The sequence below is a fragment of the Aythya ferina genome, assembly GCF_964211825.1.
Source record: "Aythya ferina genome assembly, chromosome: W".
Taxonomy (NCBI): Eukaryota; Metazoa; Chordata; class Aves; order Anseriformes; family Anatidae; genus Aythya; species Aythya ferina.
In genome coordinates this window covers 1,331,108-1,350,434 of record NC_140313.1, presented here as the reverse complement: position 1 = coordinate 1,350,434, position 19,327 = coordinate 1,331,108, and the positions used below count along the sequence as shown (strand labels likewise).

Genomic DNA, 19,327 nt, shown 5'->3' with positions numbered 1-19,327 from the left:
AATTTACGTGTCAGGCTAAACCTTGGCAAGTCAGGCTGCGTCCAAGGGCTGGAACTTCTCCGCACAAACCGTAAAGATCCTGTGCAAGGTCTAAATTGATTGCTAAGGTCAGCCTAGACTCAACAGCAACCCTTTTCGGCTAGCAAACAGCAAGGGATTGAAGCCACGGGCACAACTAAGACTCGAGGTGACATCTCTGGGCTCTGCAGTCGCTTACACTGGTGAGCAGAGGCAGCGAGGTACCTGAGCAACAAGCAAGCAAGCAGCAAGCGAGATGGTGCGGAACATGAAGCAGGTCCCAGGCTGCAAATGTATTTATGGCAGATCCCATCATCACAAATTCAAATCGTACAGAAGTTATTTAAATCGGACTCGTTTGAAATTACGGCATTGCTGTTACCCCAAATTCCCAGCTAAAGGTCTGAATAAGCGAGATACTTTTAGGTTTTCCTAAGGAAGGGCTATTTCACCCAGGATGGTGATGCACATACCACACACACACACACTGCCTGCTCTGAATTACACATTTCATCCCTGACACATTTCATCTCTGCAGATTTTCACCGAGCTCAGTGAGGCTTCCCGTGCACAGACTCATCAGTGGGTCAACCAGGACTTTAAGGGACATTAAGGGACAATGGTGCTGCCCCCAGACTCAAAAGCTGGGGGAAAAGCTGCTGGCAGGAACTGCTACACGAAGCTCAAACTGCACCCCTGGTTGGAGGTGGCTTCTCAGTACATGGTTGTAGAAACAGCTACATACCTATCGCATCAAGTCAACAGCCATTTGATGGTCTACTGCAAATCTCTCTGCAGTGAAATGACCCCAAAAAGGTCAAAAAAGGACCTGAAAAAGTGTCAAAACCTTCCTTACGCAAGAGGTTAACCGATCTCAGGGTGTTTTCCACAACACTTTGTGCAAAAAATTACTGAAGATTTCTGTCTACGCTTTTCCTCCGAAGCGTTGTGTGCTTTTTTTTTTCTTCCCCACCTCAAAAAGCCCTCGAGGCAAGAACTTCCACACAAAAGAATACGTACTGAATTCTGGGAAAACCAGCTCATTAAGCCAAACGTTTAAAAAAAAAAAAAAAAAAACATATTTAAATGAATCCAGAAATATGGAAAGATATAATTAACGAGAGGTAAAGGGTGGGAGAAAAAGACTTGAAACAGATCGCAATCTGAAAGCTAACCTCCTCGAGGATGGGTGTGGGAGGGAAAAAAAAAAAGCAACACATACACACACACACGCTCCCCACAAAAAAAAAAAAAACTCCTTTCTGTTTCTTGCAAGCCAAGAACTGAAGCTTTCCTGGAAGCCAAACTCAACCCAGCGCGTTTGAGTTGTATTTCGGATGGTGGAGATGAATGCCCTGGCTTGCTGAGAGCAGGAGAAATTCTACACTGCAGGTCAGACAGTGAGCAAATCCCTCATGGGGCAACTGAGTTCCCTGCTAAAATAACCTGATCTATGGTCTTTCAGGCTTCTTCAGAAACCTGCGAGAGAAATTCAAGATAAAACCTCGTCTAGAAGTGCCGGCTGCCTAGCCAAGTGGCCCTGCTTGCTCCGACTTCACCGAATAAAGCCTCCTGGTAAGAGCTGCCGCCCCATCCTTCATAAAATCCTGAATGAAAAGGGGAAAACAACGACTATAAGCAAATTGTGAAGTCGATGATTACGTTTTCTGTTTCAAAACCTTTCTTTTTTTGAATTAAAACCCTTATACACACTGTCATTTTAACCCACACCTAAGTCACTACTGAAAAGATGGAGAAATTGGAATTCGTAACACCTTCTTCCATTATATCCTAATTTTTGCACCAAGGAAGAATCGTTTTATCGTTCATTATTCCCCCATCACCACCTTTTTTGTTCTGTAATAAGCTACCAGACTGCCACGAAGACAGCACTGTGTCTACTAGCCTTCCTCTTCAGCCTCCTTGGAGAGAAACGCTTCACCTGCACCTCGAAGGAAGCCAAAATTGCAGCAGCGAGCAGCCACCAGCCTAACTCCACGAAAAATTCTTCCTGGAGAGCTCTGCAAACACATTTCACATTTATAAGCTAAATTTATAAACGCACCCAACACTCTTAAATTCTATTTTTTACATATTTAATATCGCGGGGGGCTCTTCTGTTTGTTTTGTTCAGTAACGCAAGAGCAAACGCTCCAATATTCTGTATCAGCATCAGCATGGATCATTGGCAGGGATTTATTATTAAAAACTATTTGGATCCGTGGCACAAATTCCACCACTTTACACTGAAACTATTAGCAGGGAGAAACCGCGATACGCTAACCAAATCCCTCCTTTCACCTTTAATTAAGTGTTAAGAAAGAAACGCGCGCTTGGGCTGAGATTAAAAGCTAAAAGTTAAAAAATACAACTTTAAAAAATCATCCGAAACGAAGAGACTTTGGAAGAAGTCTTGCAAAATGGCAAGAAATATAAAAAATATGGATTTTTAAACTGAAAGTGTCAAAGCACTGAAGTAACGCCTTCATTCCTGAATCGCTCCCAGATTACCTCTCCCCTGCTCCTGCTGCCAAGTTGCCTCACTTCTCCTACCTGCAAAGAAAGCTCCACGAGGCAGACGTCAAGCAGAAGGCCCATTTGCAGCAGCTTTATCTGCACATCTATTAAGTAATTGCCATGCACTAACGATAACGAGAGGGGTTACAGAATCTGTCTGGGCTAATGCAGCTGCACACAAGCCTGCTACTCACGCATCTGGGCTGAAACTACGAAGAGGTATTTTCTTTTCCTTTATTTTCTTTAAACCAAACTAAGTTCAAACTTTGTTTTCGCTAGAAAAGAAAGGTGGAAGGAGGGCTGTGAAGCTTTCTTCTCCCAGAGAGGCCCCTCTGGATGATGCTCTGGAGGCACCTCAGAAGTCAGGCTGCAAGGGATGCTGTAGAAAGCTGAAGGAAGCGCAGACTTCAAAGCCACGCTTTGCTCAGAAGTTTTTTAAAACGCGTCGGTCTGAGTTCACACGGCCTAGAATTTAAACCGCTACAAGAGTCAAAAAATGGATCCCTGCACGATTTCAAAGACAAATTGCCCAGATGTGGAGGAAATCGGTGCAATTTGCCCTCATCCAAGCGTCCTGAAGATTATTTTTACACTTCTTTCATGCAACGAGGAGCAAGTGCAAGAGCTCTTTCAGGGTGCTGAGCCACAGGGGAGCCTCTGCTCTGCCCAAATTGCTGCATAACCCAACACCGAGACAGCTTAGAGTCGCAAGATGAACGTGGAGATGCACGTGAGCATCTCCAAAACCAATTTCAAAAAAATGGATGGGTTTAGGACTGTTATTCTTGCAAACATGACCTAAAAGTTACAAATACGTAGTCTCACCTCAGGACAATTAACTTTCCGGAGCTTTTTTAATAACTTGTCAACCTCAATTCGAAGTTTCTCAGTTTTTTTCCAAATGGAAAACTTATTTTCTATATTATTTCCAAATAGAAAAATTATTTCAAATCTTATTTAGTGTACCTGTGAGACTTGGGTCTATCATAGCTGAAAAGCATCCCAGCATCTGCTCTTTGTTCTTTCAAAGTCAAATCTGGGGATGTTTTTCAGCCTCATCAGTTAAGGACTAACAGCACATCTCCCGAGCGCCTACAAACTGCTCCTTCGGTGACGTTATCAGGGCTCGGATCACTCCGTACGAGATGAAACGAAGCACACTACACCTCACCTACAGCTATGCGCTTGTGCAAATTTACATGCCAGACAAATTGAAGCTCTTCGCGGGCTGAAGGCGATTAACTTCGACGATGAGCTTGCAGGGAACTTTATTAAAAAAAAAAAAAGAGAGAGAGACACTTTACAGATGTTTCCTGGGAAGCAGCAGAACAAGTTAATTAGCATACAGGGAAGTTACCTTGGGTTTTATGGCACTGCAAAGCCTACTTGATGCTCCTCTCCCCGGCCACCCCCACAGTTCAAAAACATAGCAGCGGTGCATATTAAAAACAATAACCTTCAGCTTGGCAGACACTTCTGGTTTTGGCTGCTTTCAAAAAAAAAAAATTGGCAATCTTCCTCAATTATTTATTTATTTTTACATGCTGGTCCTCCCCATCCAAGAGATTTGAGAGGAAAATTTCCACCGGAGCAAGCTCGATGCTCCAACAGCAGATGGTAACGGGGAAAACACGTCGTCTTTTTGGGGTTTAAAGTGCCTAGTTTTTTTGGAGCTACCCCAAGCAGCCATAAATTAAAGGGCTCCTGTTTTTAAGGATCCACTCTGGCATCCTGCAGTCCGACCCGGAGGAGCACGGAGCGGCCGGCCACCAAAGGAGAGGAAGAAAAACACCAAACTAGTTTTGAAAGGCGATTCAGATTAATGATGTTTTAATTTGGCCACCTAACAGAGGTGAAGCAAAGCGAAGCGTTTCTCCCAATCACCCCTTGTGGGTTGGGAACGAAGCCCAAGGAAAAGAAGGAGACTGGGAATAAATCCGAGCGTTTCACGGGGTATTAGTAAATAAGACCACAGAAATCCCTCGTTTGATCTTACATTCAAGGGAACCTAATATTGGAGAGCTGCTCCTTAAAGCTCCTAGGCAGCTGACCTCTGCAGGGAACGTGAAAGATTTGTTCCACCAGCGTATAAAAACTGCTCTGGGATCCTTGGAAGATCCTTCCCTTGATGATTTGAGTGCAAATGCTCAAACACACGCTCCTAGACATTCAAGGATCGGGTAAAGAAGTCACCATACGGATGGGGAAGCAAAACATTCTCACGCCTGCAGGGAATTCAAAACTTAGGATCTAATTTTCCTTGCAAGAAAACACCTTTTTTTGATTTTAAACACACACTTCATATTGCCACGCTAAACCACCAACAGCAGCCGATGCCGACAAGCTTTGAGAGGTTATTTTCTAGAGGGCTGCTCAGTTTTCTAGTTCTGAAAACATTTTGCCTTCGTTTTTCAGACTCCCTTCCTACGTTTCCTGCACGACTTGACCAGCTGCTTCGCCGAGGCCTGACTCATCGTGCCCTCGTAAAACGAAGGCAGTTACCACGATGGCTTGGTAATAACCACCGGTATTGTTCGGTTTTACACGCTAAGACCCTCCTTTTAGTATTATGAGCAGTGATGGAGGAAAGATGCAGAGCTTCCAAAGAGGTTAGAAGAACAAGAAGGCAACTTCAAGGTCATCCCACGAAGGGGGTGCTCTGCGGGGAGAAGATGAAACAGGAAAAACACTGAGAAATTAATAAACTGCTAATTCCAACAACTTTTTGCTTGCACGGAAGGCAAAGCACGTTCCCAAGATTTAGCCCTCACTATTAGGACTTGTTCTGTGTCTTACCTACCTCTGGAAGCAGCAAAATAATTAAAAAAAAAATCAGTAAACCTACACATAACATAAGCATAATTCAGCATCCGAGAGCAGCATCGCTCAGGAAGTTACGCCGTGCTCGCTTTTAAAGATAAAGGTCTGCCCTCCGAAAACCGGCACCGAATTAAACTAATCCTGCTGTCACTGGAAACTCTCCGCCGTTTATCTTCCTGTCAAACCACAAAACAAAACTTCAAAGGGATGTCTGTTTGCCCCACGGGTACACCTAGGCTGGAAAAGCTTTTGTAGTTCAACGTCAGAGCCTGTTAGAACCCACTGAGAGCCGTGTCGAACTACTCGGCGTTTTTAATCTCAATTTAAAAAAAAATAATAATAATAAAAAAAAAAAAAAGAAGGGCAGCTCGTTCGCTTTTTTCCCACGAAGAACAAATGCACCAAAACGGAATATTAACTGGCTGGAGCTGTGAAAGAAGTCGTTTCATGCCAGGTTTAAGAAACATCTTTCAGCAGGTAAACGCCCGAGGGGGTTACACACGCTAAGGAGACAGCGCCAGCAGAAAGAAAGGGGTGATAAAGCAGAAGCTGAGAAACCCTCGTTCAAAATTCCCACTTTTGCAGGGCTCTGGAAGCAACTCTGAGTATTTAACAGGACAGCAGCACCCCCTACCTCACGGCACACTGAATAAATAATTCGAAAAAATCGTGGTGCTGATTTCAATTCGGTACTAGGACCTGGAGAAGCGAGGAGCGTCGAAGTGAGCTCGATTTAAAAGGGAAGAAAAAATCTGATGGGGAGCCTTCAAGGCAATATCCTGTCTGCAGGCACAGTGAGAGCACGGGCAGGATGTCAAAAATGACACAGAGGTGAGCTGCTCAGAGAGAGGATCCTCATCCTGAGGATGAAGGAGCAAAACTACCTTCCAGCTCGCCTCTGCTGATAGCTGATGGGTCGCTATCACACGGACAAGATGGGCAGGAGGAGAACCTTCTTCCTCCCTCCTTCCAAGTAGATGGAAGCCTAACGGGAGCATTTATTCTGAGCAAGCGTGCTGTTTGCATTTGCCCTACATTCAGCGCCGCGCTTTTTAATGCGGCATCGCCCAGATCAAATAAGTTTGCAGGGCTAAATATAGAAGCTCCCCCTCGCGCTCAGCTCCGGCGGAATTAGGTTTTTGCTGCCTCGCCGTCAGCAGGGCGAGGATTCCCCAAGCCAGCTCGGTCAGCCGTGCGAGCCTCCTGGGGAGAAACACACAGAAATTCACCCGGCACACACAGAAATTCACCCGGCACACACAGAAATCTGACAGTCTGCGTACAATGAAGCAACTGGACGTTTGCTCAGATCACGCCGCCGCCCTTCAAACGCAACGTGGATTTCCACCGCTTCCTATGACTGCCAAAAAAAGTGGAATATTAAACTTCAAGAGGCCGTGCCAAGTGCTGGCTGCCCAGGCTTTTAGGGAATATTGGCCTCTCTGAGGCACGCCAAGCAAAGCCCGCTCTGTACCCACCTACGTATTTCAGCACCGCCGTGTTTATTAACCTCCCCTTATTATTATTATTATTTTTACAAAGGGGTGACACAGCTCTTCTGAACCCATTTGGCCTGCTCTGCTTTTGCTGGATCAAAACAGATTTCCATTTGTTTGAAACACAGCGCTGCTGAAATCTGCCTCAAAGCCATAAACAGAAAAAAAAAAAAAAAAATAAAGAGATAAATTTCCTATGCCAGTCCCGCCTGCAGCCATAAAAAACATTTTTTTTTATTTGTTTCGCTTTGGTTGAGCAGCAGTAGGCCCGCTGCTGAACAGAAGTTATTTCTCCAGACATAAATGACTACTTCTTCTTCCAAACCTGTAATCTGTAGCGAAATCAACAAACTCTGAGCTATGAGCTGCCTGGTGAGTTTTTAGTTTCAATTTTGCGGTTGTTTGGCAGAAGATCTGCATCACTGCTAACCATGCTGGAAGGCGGCCTGAAATGGGAGGCATTTATTCCTCCCGCTTTCCCACATGAAAAAAAAAAAAAGAATTCCGGAGTCGGCGATGAGCAGATTACAGCCCTGCATCTTAAACCGGAGCGTGCTAAGGAGCTCCTCCTCAGCAGGATTTTCGGCAGCAGCAGAGTCTGGAGGCTCGGATCATCACAGAAGGGGCTAACCCTAAAAGCCACGGTTTGATCTCGCGCGGTGCTTGTAAGGTATTTCCACCACACCCCTCCTGGAATAGCTTTTTGATGATAATCGAGGTCGCTCAGCCTCAAGGTTGAACGCGAACGGGGGGCGAAAACCGTCCCAGCAGAACCGCCTGCAAGCGTTTCGGTCCGGCCGAGCAACTGATTCACCTCTCCCGAACGCGTGGCAGCTTCAAGCACCATAAAGCAGCCCCGAAACAAGCCAGTTTCGAAATGCAAATCAGGTAGATTGCAACATGCATTAGCCTTGCAAGAGCTGTTCTTAATTACTGCCATTATTTAGAGCATCGCCGTAAATGAAGCTTCGTCCAATCCCTTTTTATTGGGCCTTCTTTTTTTTTTTTTCCTCTAGCCTTAAGAAGTCATAAACCCATAAACCTCAGGTTTTTAGTCAGCTAACTAGTTCTAAGCAGCTAATATTAGTGCCTTAATGAACTTAATGAGGTTCCATTATCATTCTTCGCGAAGCAAGAGCTAAAACCTGGAGCTTGCTAGGACGTACCGCGTCCTCCCCGTATTTTGGTCAAGAATTTGGGATGTATAAAACTCTGACATCCCTGCGCTGTAGCGGGATGGACGCAGGGCTAGGGTTAAGTGTTTTTCCAACAGTCCATTTTGAGGAAATAACTGAAGTTACGTGGGCTTTCTACATTAAATGTGCTGTGACAGAGTTAGCAGCGAGTGTCTAGCCTGAGAAAAGCCGAAAAGCCTGGCGTTTAGCTCTGGAAAAAGAAGCCCTACGCAGCAAGTTGAGGTCAACGGGCTGCAGGAAGCCAGGAGCCCTCCAGAAAACAGGACTGACGCGGCAGGACTCGAGTTCAACCTCCGAGCCAGGCTTCCCGAAGGCAGGCCAAGCAGATGCGGAGAGGCAGGCAGCGAGGCCAGGAGGCAGAGGCACAGCAAGACGGCAGAATCGGCTTTGAGGAGTCGTCGAGGAGAAGCGCCATCCCTCCTCTGCACGCAGGGCCACCGATGTCAGAGATTTCACGTTGCTTCGCAGCGACGGGTCAAGCGATGCCACCCCGGGGTGCTGGCAGGAGCAAGGCTGCCCGCTCGCTCCTCCAGCTGGCCGGAGGAAGGCTCGAGTCCCTCGGCTGCAACAAAAGGAGGCTGCTGAGGCTGCTCGCACAGCAGCACAGCCTTCACCAGAGGTTTCAGGTGGGGCCCGTCAGATGCTGGGCGAGCTATAAATAGAGGAGCTGCGGCCAGCAGGCCGGCCTGTGCACTGGGTGGTTTCCTCTGCAGCGGGCTGGACCTACTCGAGCCCGGCCTAAGAGCACGTTTGGAGGCTCGATCCTTTTATCAGCCTGGAGAAAAGGAGTTATTCCCATAACATTTCTAAAAGCAGGAGGGAGGGGGGAGGAAACGGAGGGTGCCGGAGCTTTTCTTGCTTCTCCGACAAGGCGTGCTGGCAGCGGGGAGGCTGGCAGCCCTTGCTTGTGTCGAACTTTTATTAAAAATTACAGCTCCTGCTCCCCGAGGCGCTGAGGGAGGCTCCCCCCCGCCTCACCTCACCTCAGGGCAGCTCCGGCTCTGAGGGGCCGCTCCTGTCACTGAGGGGACAGCGGGCCCGGGGGGTGCCCACAACCCCCCAAAACCCCCGGGGGTGCCCCAAAAACACCCAGGGGTGCCCCAAAAAAACCACAAAGGTGCCCCAAACCCCCGGGGGTGGCTGCTTTGAGGGGAACCCCGCCGCTCCGAGCCCGGTCAGGGGCTGCCCCCCCCCGGGTCCCGCTCCCTGAGGGGCTTCTCCCCGGCAGGTGGCGGGGCCGGGGGGGGGCTCCGCTCGCTCCCGGCTCCTACCTGAAGTAGTAGACATCGCTCTTGCCGGCGCTGAGGCCCGATTTGCGGATCACCTCCTCCTTCTTCCAGCCGGGGGGCAGCGCGGGGCAGTCCATCCTGCCCTGCCGCTCCATGCACCGGCGCCGCGGCCCCGGCCCCGGCCGAGAGGGGACGGGACTGGGCGGGCGCTGCTGGGAGCTCGAAGCCGGGCGACGAACCGGCAACGGGGAGGGGGGAAGGGGAACCGGGGGGGAACCGGGCAGGCACCGGGGACCCCCCTGGCGATGGCGGCGGCGGCTGCTGGGCGCCAGGAGCGCGGTCGCTGCGCGCGCAGCCGGCGGGGCGCTCGCCCGGCGCCCGCTTCCGCGGCCGAGGCCCCGCGGGCGGTGGGAGCGGCCCCGCGGGCGGGGCGCGGCCTCGGAGCCCCGCTCCCGGAGCCGCCCTCACTCGGGCACAGCCGGGAGAGAACCGGGAGCCGAGCCCGAGCCGCTGTCGGCGCTCTTAGGGCTGCGTTTCGGCCCGCAGCGGCTCCCCAGCGCGCCGTTGAGCCCCGTGCTAGGGCTTGCGTGGAGCCGCCGGGCCATGGCGCAGCCCCGGGGCGGGCAGGATGAGGAGGAAGAGGAGGAGGAGGAGGAAGAGGAGGAGGAGGAAGGGTGGTGGTGGCCGCAGCCGGGCCCTGAGGCCGCTCCGCCCGCCCCGAGTGAGCGCGGGCTCGGGGCGGAGGGTGGGGGGGCTGCTGTGAGGCGGAGTGAGGCGCTAGCGTGGCCTCCGCGACTATTGACTGATTAATTGATTAATTGGTTGACTAAATGGCTGACTGATTGATTAATTGACTACCTGATTCATTAATTGACTATCTGATTGATTAATGGGTTGATGGGCCGACTGACAGACCCATTAACCCGGCAGCTTTGGGCTTGCTGCCTGGCAGGTGGAGATCTTGCCTTCCCCCCCGGCGAGGTTTCAGTGTCCCAGTCCCACAAGCTTCTCAGGAACAGCTCGTTTAGCCTCAAATTGAAGCTGAAATGGTGTGAAATCGGCAAAGGTTCACTCCATGTTTAACCTGAAGTGGTGTGAAACCGGTGAAGGGTTGACTCCGCAAGAGGTGGAGGTCCTTGCTGCTGTGTTTCTGTTAGAGCTGAGTTAAAAACAGAAAACTTGACAGAAATATACCAAAAAACCGTCAATATTCCACCAAGAACAGGTACTGCAGCACCTAAACAATATTCTAATATGGCCCAGTGAAAAAGAAATCCAAGTGGCCTCCTGAAAACGGGAAGATGCCAAGCAGTAAGCTGAGCCGCTGTGGGTGACTTACCCTCCTTACTGATCCTAGAATTAACACGGTGCTAAAATGAATATAAATCTCATCGGTTTTATATTCTCGTAATATGTTTGGTAGTATAAACTGATTTAAAAACGAACCTTTCATTGCGTTGAAGGCGGCTAGTAATGTTTAATCTGTTTGTTTGCTTTCCTTGCAGCAGGCCACAGCAAGTCGGTGCCAGCCAGAAACGCGGCGGGCAGAGTAATTGTGCACGTGGACTTGGACTGCTTTTATGCCCAAGTAGAAATGGTCCGTAATCCCGAGCTAAGAGACAAGCCTCTAGGTAGGAGTTGCTTTGCTGCTGATTAATCTGGGGAATGTCTGGTTCAGGCCGGAGAAACCGAGGAGGTAGGGCTGCACGGTGACACGCAGGCAGTCACCCGGCAGCTGTAACCACATCCGCAGTGAGCAAGGTGCAGGCTCGGCTCCGCGCAGCTGGGTGACTGCAGGATTCATAAATCCTCCGGAGCACAAGCGTGGGCACTCGCCAACACGTCCCAACAGTTCTGGGGATTGAGGCTGGTTTGTAACGCATGTGGGCACGGAGAGGGAAGAGCTCCACGGGCAAGCCGTTTGACACAGTCATGCTCAAAGCACGCTTTATTCCATCCCGAAGCTGAGCCTGAATGCAAGGCAGTCAGTAATAGCTGCAATCTGTGGAGGATGTACATCTGAAATTAACTAACACATAAAGGTCACTTTCATGGGTAAAACTGCCTGAAAAGGGTCAAGCGTAAGAGCAAAACGTGAGGTTTTAAAATGTTCTTCCAGCTGCTAATCTAAACCAACAAATCTGTCTTTCTTGTAGTCTTGTGAAGTTAAGACTTTGGGGATTATTTGTTTGTTCTACGATGTCATGTTCTGATCAAATTTTATGCTTTGGAGTCTTCGCAGTGGCATGAAAGCACTCTGGCCTTCTCTGAAGTACCAAGAAACACAGACTTTTAAAAACTTTAAACCCTTATTTTTAGGTGTGCAGCAGAAATCCATAGTAGTAACCTCAAACTATGAAGCCAGAAAACTCGGAGTTAAGAAGCTGATGTCTGTGAAAGATGCTAAAGAGAAGTGTCCTCAGCTGGTACTGGTTAACGGAGAAGATCTAACTCCATACAGGGAAATGTCATACAAGGTTACAGGTACAAAATTAACAATTTTTCAGTACAGGACAAAGAAATCCAGTTAAATTCTGTGTGCACATTCACACGTATGCAATATTACTGCTGTATGCTGCTCTAAAAGTTCTTGAGCCTCCTACTATGGTGATAATTATGGTCATCAATGTCAATATTTAATGAAATAAGATACTAAACTTGGTTGCAGTCTGGGTCAGGCATTATATCGTTCCGATGTTTTATGGGATCTGTATGCTGTATTAGGTTTATTAGCCATGTAGTTCTTGAGGAACATTTTTTCTTCCTTAAATACTGATTTCATTAACATATTTCTAAGTGTAAAATGATGGAGAACAGAACCCTGAAGCCTTCAAGTGGGTAAACTTCTTTAGTATCTCTTAATTACATGGTATGTCTGTGTTGTCACTTATTACTGCTTTTTATTACTAGCAGCTGTAACGGGTGAAATGGTGATAAATGTGAAAGCCAGGCTGACTAAGAGGCAGGTTTCCTTTGGAAAAGGCACTGCAGAGGTTAAGAGCTATTATTTTGTAGAGAAATAAGGAAAGAAGTTTGAGAAGAAAAGCAAATGATAGAGTGTTGTGGGATGGAGAAATATTTTTCTTTACATGTTCTTCATTTATTCAGTAAATATATAAATAAAATAAACGTATATTCAGTGTCTTATCATCCAGAAGAGAATAGGATCTCTGTTTTTGAAAGCATCCTGTTGGAGTTCATGGGAAATCTGCTGTGAAACCCCAGGTTATTGGTTGTGTGTATGTTATATTTGGGTATCTCTTCCTCCTAGGATTGTTGGAAGAATTTTGTCCTCTAGTGGAAAGGCTCGGGTTTGATGAAAACTTTGTAGATATCTCAGAGATTGTAGAAAAAAGGCTAAACCAGCTACAACAAAGTGGATGTTCCAGAGTGTGTGTGTCTGGCCACGTGTACAACAACCAAGGTGAGTATAATGTTCTTCATCCTGAAAAATACAACATTTGGGACATTTAGGAAAAATACATATCTTCTAAGTATTGTTCAATGCTGAACAGGTGGAAAACTGTGTTGCTCTGTGCTTTGTATTTGAGAGTTCACATATCACAAGTGTGAATGGCTGTTCCTATTAGACTGTACATAAAATAAATCTCCGTGGCTGATTATAGAGAACTGATTTTCCTTATTTTTTTTTTAATTATTATTTTCTTATTCTTGAAGATAGCCTTACCAAAGGCAGGGCAGCCCTCTAAATCAAAGACTCTGAAATCTCTCATTTCATTACGTTGATGCAAGAATCTGCAACGCTTAAGACCTTGACGGCTATTAATATATTATATTTAATATTTTAAATGCTCCCTAAGCATTGTGTATCCTTGACAGTATGCTCCTGGTTCAGACAGTGGCAGTGTCTTTTGCTGGGACTCTGGGGAGAAGGAGCGTGGTTAAACTTGGATGCTGAAGTCATAATGATACCACGTGTAACAGAATGTAAAAAATGCCCAAATTTAATTAGAGAACCAGCTAAGGGACCGTTTAGGTGCTGAACACTGCTTGTTTGCTCTTTGCAGCTATCAATTTACATGATACAATGCACGTAAGGCTGGTTATCGGATCTCAAATCGCAGAGGAGTTCAGGGAAGCCATGCACACTCGACTCGGCCTCACAGGCTGTGCAGGAGTGGCCTGTAACAAGTTGCTCTCTAAGCTGGTATCTGGGACCTTTAAACCAAACCAACAAACGCTTCTGCTGCCTGAAAGCTGTCAAGATCTGATGCGCAGCCTTGATCACATCCAAAAAGTGCCTGGTAAGTGTGGTGCTATAAGCATAGATGGCAAGCATGGTGACAGCCCTTAAAATAATAAAAAAAAAAAGTACTGCAAAGATTATAACCGGAATAATTTTAAATCTAGTTCCTGTAAGTGGTGCTTTTTTGCTTCTTTTTTTAATCTGTTTTATTAAGCAGAAGGAACGAAATGAATTTGGTTTTCTTTTCTTTTGGTTCTCTTTGGTTACCGATACTAGGTTTTATATGGAAAAGGTTCTTTGGTTGTGTTTCTTCGTTTATTCTTAATTTTCTGTCTGGAAACCTATTGAGAGTTATTTAACCAGTCTGTTGGAGCTCGATCAAGTATTCTGGGGAAGACCTTTGCCTAATTATTCTACGCAGCTGCTACGTTGTTGGCCAGGAAGCATTGTTGCAGGCTACAGAGACAGCAGGACCTTTGTTTTGTCCCAGTGTGGCTTTTCTAATGACAGATTCTCCGATTGGAATGGGAACTCATGGAATCATAGAATGGTTGGGCTTGGAAGGGACCTTAAAGATTGCTCCAAGCCCCGTCCAGCCTGGCTTTGAACACTTCCAGGGACGGGCGTCCCGAACTTCTCACCAAAAATGTTGCTGAGAAGCCTTCATTGCATTAATGAAAATAACTGTCAGCACTGATTTCTACATGGGTGGGCAATATTTTTATTACGTATGTACAAACATTCACAGAAACGTGATAGCGTGTGCATACGTGTGTCTATTTTTTGATTTTCATTCTTTCTATATATTTTTTATATGCATTTTTACTTAGGCATTGGCTACAAAACTGCCAAACGTCTCGAAACGCTGGGTGTGAGGAGTGTGTGTGATCTCCAAGCGTTTCCATCCCCCGTGTTAGAGAAGGAGCTAGGGGCTTCCGTTGCTCAGCGCATCCAAAAACTCAGCTATGGAGAAGACGACTCCCCCGTGACTCCATCAGGCCGCCCTCAGGTACAAGAATTGTTCTGAGATACTTAGTAGAGAGCAAAAAAAAAACTGCTTTGAGTTTTATACAGCTCAGCTGGACTAACTGAAATCATTTCAATTATTTTGCTAACTTTATTTAACAATTCCTGCATTTTTGTATGCATTCCCTAGCATAACTCATAATAAAGTATTATGATGGTTTTTATTTCCCCTTCAGAATTTTGAAATGAATATAAAATTGAAGGGATTAATGTGTTTTTTTTTTCAGTCCTTTAGCGATGAAGATTCCTTTAAAAAATGTTCCTCAGAAGCGGAAGTGAAAGAGAAAATGGAAGAACTGCTTCGGAGCCTCTTAGACAGGTGACTGCCTTCAGTAGCTCTTTGTGATGACTGAATTTGTGACCTGAAGGGACTTGGAGTAGGCGTTAGGTTTGTCTCACACTCAACATTTCTCCTCCGAGCAAAATGCAGCTCTAGGAACAGCACTCGCCTTTCCAAATTCTCTCTTCTTTTTTTTCTTAATTCATGAATTCCACTTGCTGATCGTTCTCTGTTGCTGTGGTTGTGCCTTGCAGTTCTGACTGCATCTTCGCTAATATCTCTCATTTCCTGTGAAGATCCCTGGTTTTTCTTTCATTTTCCGTAGGTGAGTGGCTGTCTCTGCTTTCAGACCCTTGGTTATCACTTTTTACGTTTGTCTCCTACTCCACAACTTTTTCTTCTCTATGCTGAAAGAATATTTTCACTTCTTCCACCTTGCCTCACAAATCCAGGCAACATCCAAACCCAAAATACTTGAAAAGGTAAAAACAGCATAGCAGGTGGATTCCATTACTCATTTCTTAACTACTGTCACTTTCCTATCCTCCCTTTCTATCCTGTGGCTCTGTTTAAAACCAGTTAATAAGGATAAATAGCCTCACAACACTGGATTGTTTCTCTTCTGCTATGTTTCAATTTCTTCTGACTTTTAAAGCCCTTCACGTCCAGCATTTGTTCTTGATATTTATTCTTGAGAAATATTTTTTCTGCTCTCTGCAGGCTTCTCTAAGCCTTAAAATAATCTACAAGTCATAAAGGCTTTTTTTTTCCCTACATCTATGCAAGTCTCACAACAGACACAGCCAATTTAGTTACATTAACATTCTGGACAGGGAATCTTTTATCTGCATCTTAGGTGTTTCTCAGAACAATCTCTCTCTTCAGATTTTTGTTTACTATGCCCTATCATGTTATCTTTTTATTTATTTATTTAGTAGGGAAAAAACCTCCATAGCTTTTGCTTTTGGAGGGGGAAATGAGTACGTCATACTTTGTTTCTTCCCTTTCTTCCAAAAGTTAGCTAATTTTTTTTTTTTTTTTGCTCTGACTTGGGGAAGTTTTCTTGAAAAGCTAAAAACTAGAAGCTGAGGATTATGTAGTGTGTAACCAAACACTATGCTAAATGGATTAAATGCTGAAATGTGGCAGTGTTGCAGACTAACCCATTTAATTTTCACATCTTTTGAGTCTTTAAAAGACTCGTAGAGACAGTAGTCACATGGTTTTGGAATCCTAAATTAGGAGTCATCAAGAGAAGCAGGTAGGACTGAAGTTCCCCATAAAATCCATGGAGGAAAATCGGGAGTTGGGAGAGCCGTAGTGCTTAATTTAGCGACTTTTTAACCTAAACTAGGTGGTGTGACAGCTTCCAGGGACTCCCTGAAAAATACTCGTAGTAACATTCATCACTTTGCACACGTTCGTGTTCCACAGGGTATCCAAAGACGGAAGACAGCCGCACACCGTGAGGTTGACTATCCGCCAGTTCTCTGCGACCGATAGGTGGTTCAATCGGGAAAGCCGTCAGTGCGCTCTTCCACCTCATCTTGTTCAGAAATTTGGAAAAGGTACGCGTAGGATTTTTGCAAATGGTCACACTTAGCATTTTTGAAAACGATAGTAGCACAAAATTGGTCCTTAGCTTCTCTGAGCACTGCATGTTGTCAAAAGATACTAAATGAAAATAATTTTCAGTTCAAGGCATACCTGAGAGGGCAGAACAAACATCTTAATGACCATACTGATGATTAATTTTGGAAGCCTATAGCAGTGTTTAGAGCCTGACGCTTCAGGAATTCATCTTTTGAGATAAAAAAAGGTTTTCTTAGTGGATTTATGGAGTTATATACTAGGAATAGCAGTGCATTTAAAACTTTTTTTAGGTTATCATTGATGTCTGTACATGTAAAATGTTGAAAGTTCACAATATAAAGTTAGAAGTGCCTCACACATTGCCTTGTACTTTGCTATTTAAATCAATCCTCAGTCATCTACTTTTGATTGTACACATAACTTTTTCTTTCAATTACTGTTTGTTTCAGAAAGCAGCAACATTATATCTCCACTGATTGATATACTCCTGAAACTCTTTCGAAAGATGGTAAATGTGAACTTACCATTTCATCTTACCCTCTTGAACGTTTGCTTCTCTAATCTCAAAGATGTTCCTAGCAGCAAGAAAGGATCAATAGGTTTTTATCTCAAGCAGATGCCACCACCACCATCACCACCAACGTCAGGCTCTGGTAAAAGTGTCCAGGTAAGCTGAAAGATGCTGAAAATTATCTTTGCAGATAAGGAAGTTCTGAGATACTTCTGTCTTTATTATTACAGATTTAAACTTAAACTGTTTGGAAGTTTTTTGGATCATAAATTTTATTCATAAAATGAAGATTTCTTTGGAATCTTCAGAGCAGGTGCTACTTGGTTGCTTTCTTTATTAGATTGCTTAAAACAAATTTCATGCTATCTGTTTTGAGTGGAACAGCCAGGTAGGTTATCAGCCCTCTGGACTTGAAGAGAACAGAATTCACTAAGGGAAAAATCCAGAGGTACATCTTCTGAAAATAATTCCTGACTTTTGCTTTTAATTTCAGTAAGAGGTGGAAATAATCTCGGCTTGATTTAAAGATAAAGCCAGGGATAGAACTTGGAACTTTTACCTTAGATTAAAATCTCCTTGAAGTTGCTGATCATTTACCTTGTTGCTCTTATTAAGACGCTTTCACAGCGATTATTTAACTTAGTATGCATTCTTAAGCCTCCCTGTTCAGACTAGAAATTAAACAAAGATGCAATTCTGTGTTGGCCACTAGCATCACATTCTAGGCTGTGCAGACTCTGTGGAAGCACTGCTAAGTAATTCCAGGAGATGTTTTCCACACATAACAGAAACAGTGACTTCAAAATGACATCGTGCACTGATTCTGTCTTGACATCTTGATTTTGCATATCGGTAACTCACATGTTTCTTGACTGCTCAGGAATAAAGCAATAAAATACAGCTTCAGGGTATTTGCTCCTTTAAAGGAAGAAAAGGATTCCCTGTTTAGATCTGTGTTTGAAAATAAGATTTAAAAAATAAAAGCATTACTGATCAGGAGGAAAGAAGCAGTGTCTATTAAGGAATAATTTGAAGAAGTTGCTGTTAGTAAAATGGTGCTCAGTGATTAGCAGGCTTGTGGTTTTATGTATGTCTTATGCCACAGGAGATGGAAGATGGCTCACAAGGTGAAGGAAGTGCTTCTTGGAACCAGAACTGGAGCAGAACCGGCACTACAAAAACGAAGAGACCTTCAGAGGAAAAGGAAAGCGATACAAAGAAAGCAAGAATTCCTGCCTTCCCCTGTCATTTGTCTCCTGGTGGTATTGACCAGGCAGTCTTCAGGGAACTTCCAGAGGATATTAAAAAGGAAATCATGTCTGAAAAAGCAGGAGAACTGATCTCTGCTGAGGCTGTTTTGGGTCAGCCACCAGTATGTTTTGCAGAGGAGGTACAGAGCTTTTCCCCAAATTCTAAGGGTGATGAGAACTCTGCAGGGTACAGTGCACACCTCACACCAGCTCGTGAATCAGCATCGGCTTGGACACGCAGCTCCAGCACCAGTTGTTCTGCTGAGTATCCTAAAAGTGTGTTAACAGGCATGGAAGAAAACCCTCCTGACTCTCGCAGCTTCTGGGATTTATCAGTTGAAGCTGGTGCCAGCCAAACTGCTCTGCGTGTCCCTGCCTTGGATAAAGTTGAGCAGGATTCTGAAATAACTTCCGAGGATAAAAACGACAGCAGGAAAGTGGGAATTGTACTTCCTCCTAGTGTCGATCCAAAGACTTTTTATGAACTACCCACAGATGTGCAGGAAGAACTCCTAGCCGAATGGAAGAATCGGGAACCCGCATCCAAAACCTGTATAGAGAAACCCCCAGACAGGCCTAAAACAAATAGAGGAAGAAAGAACACAGCGTTGAGTTCCTCACAGTCTAACAGTTTGCTGAGGTATTTTAAACCACGGTGAAACATTTTTCATAACAGTAACGCTGCAGGATTCAGCACTGGAAGGCACTTTAGGTTAGTTACTGTGAAGATTAAAAATGTATTTTGACATAAAACCTGCTGCTGACTGCTTAGTAATTAGTCTTATTTTTCTTCTCTGATCATTTATACGATGAATCTCAAATTGTCCTCAAAAATTACTTTTAAGCTAACTTATTTTAATATTCACTATCAATACCTTAACACGCTGACCAGAGGAAGAAATTTTGAATTTAATTTCTCAGTGATTTATATTATGCACGCTATTAATTTTTTTCTAACAACTCAGGAGGAGACCAGGCAGTGAAGATGAAAGCCGCGTTCGCTCTCTTCTTTTAATTTGCACCGCTGCTTCTGTGATTTTGTAAAAGAAATTGCTCTTGTCCTAGCTGCCACCCTTTCCTGCCATTTAAGCTTATCTAGAAGTACTGGAAAATCTACAGGAGCAATAGGAAATGCTACTTCCAAAGAAACCAGCTCATTCCCGGACTTCAGGCAGCGTACAAAA

At 45.1% G+C, this 19,327-nt stretch overlaps 2 protein-coding genes across 6 annotated transcripts in view; one reads left to right on the top strand and one right to left on the bottom strand.

The window, feature by feature from the left end:
- LOC311426526 (methyl-CpG-binding domain protein 2) overlaps window positions 1-9,452 on the bottom strand; it is a 27,977-nt gene extending 18,525 nt beyond the window's left edge. Inside the window, exon 1 of the mRNA XM_084502941.1 lies at window positions 9,319-9,452. Coding sequence (XP_084359067.1) covers window positions 9,319-9,431 — 113 coding nt within the window. The 5' untranslated portion in view covers window positions 9,432-9,452. The remainder of the gene's footprint in view (window positions 1-9,318) is intronic.
- LOC311426525 (DNA polymerase iota-like) lies at window positions 9,430-19,327 on the top strand (the record flags this gene model as incomplete). Of its 5 annotated transcripts, none has more annotated exons than XM_084502937.1 (11): window positions 9,430-9,997; window positions 10,785-10,907; window positions 11,596-11,760; window positions 12,548-12,700; window positions 13,305-13,541; window positions 14,314-14,492; window positions 14,737-14,828; window positions 16,224-16,357; window positions 16,832-17,049; window positions 17,999-18,783; window positions 19,109-19,327. In XM_084502937.1, 11 exons carry the CDS (start codon window positions 9,430-9,432, stop codon window positions 19,185-19,187), a joined length of 2,733 nt encoding a protein of 910 aa, XP_084359063.1. In that variant the 3' UTR covers window positions 19,188-19,327. The 5 variants fall into 5 exon arrangements, with proteins under 5 accessions (XP_084359063.1, XP_084359062.1, XP_084359064.1 ...); XM_084502936.1 differs by having other exon boundaries at window positions 10,782-10,907; XM_084502939.1 differs by lacking the exon at window positions 9,430-9,997 and adding an exon at window positions 10,371-10,501 and having other exon boundaries at window positions 10,782-10,907.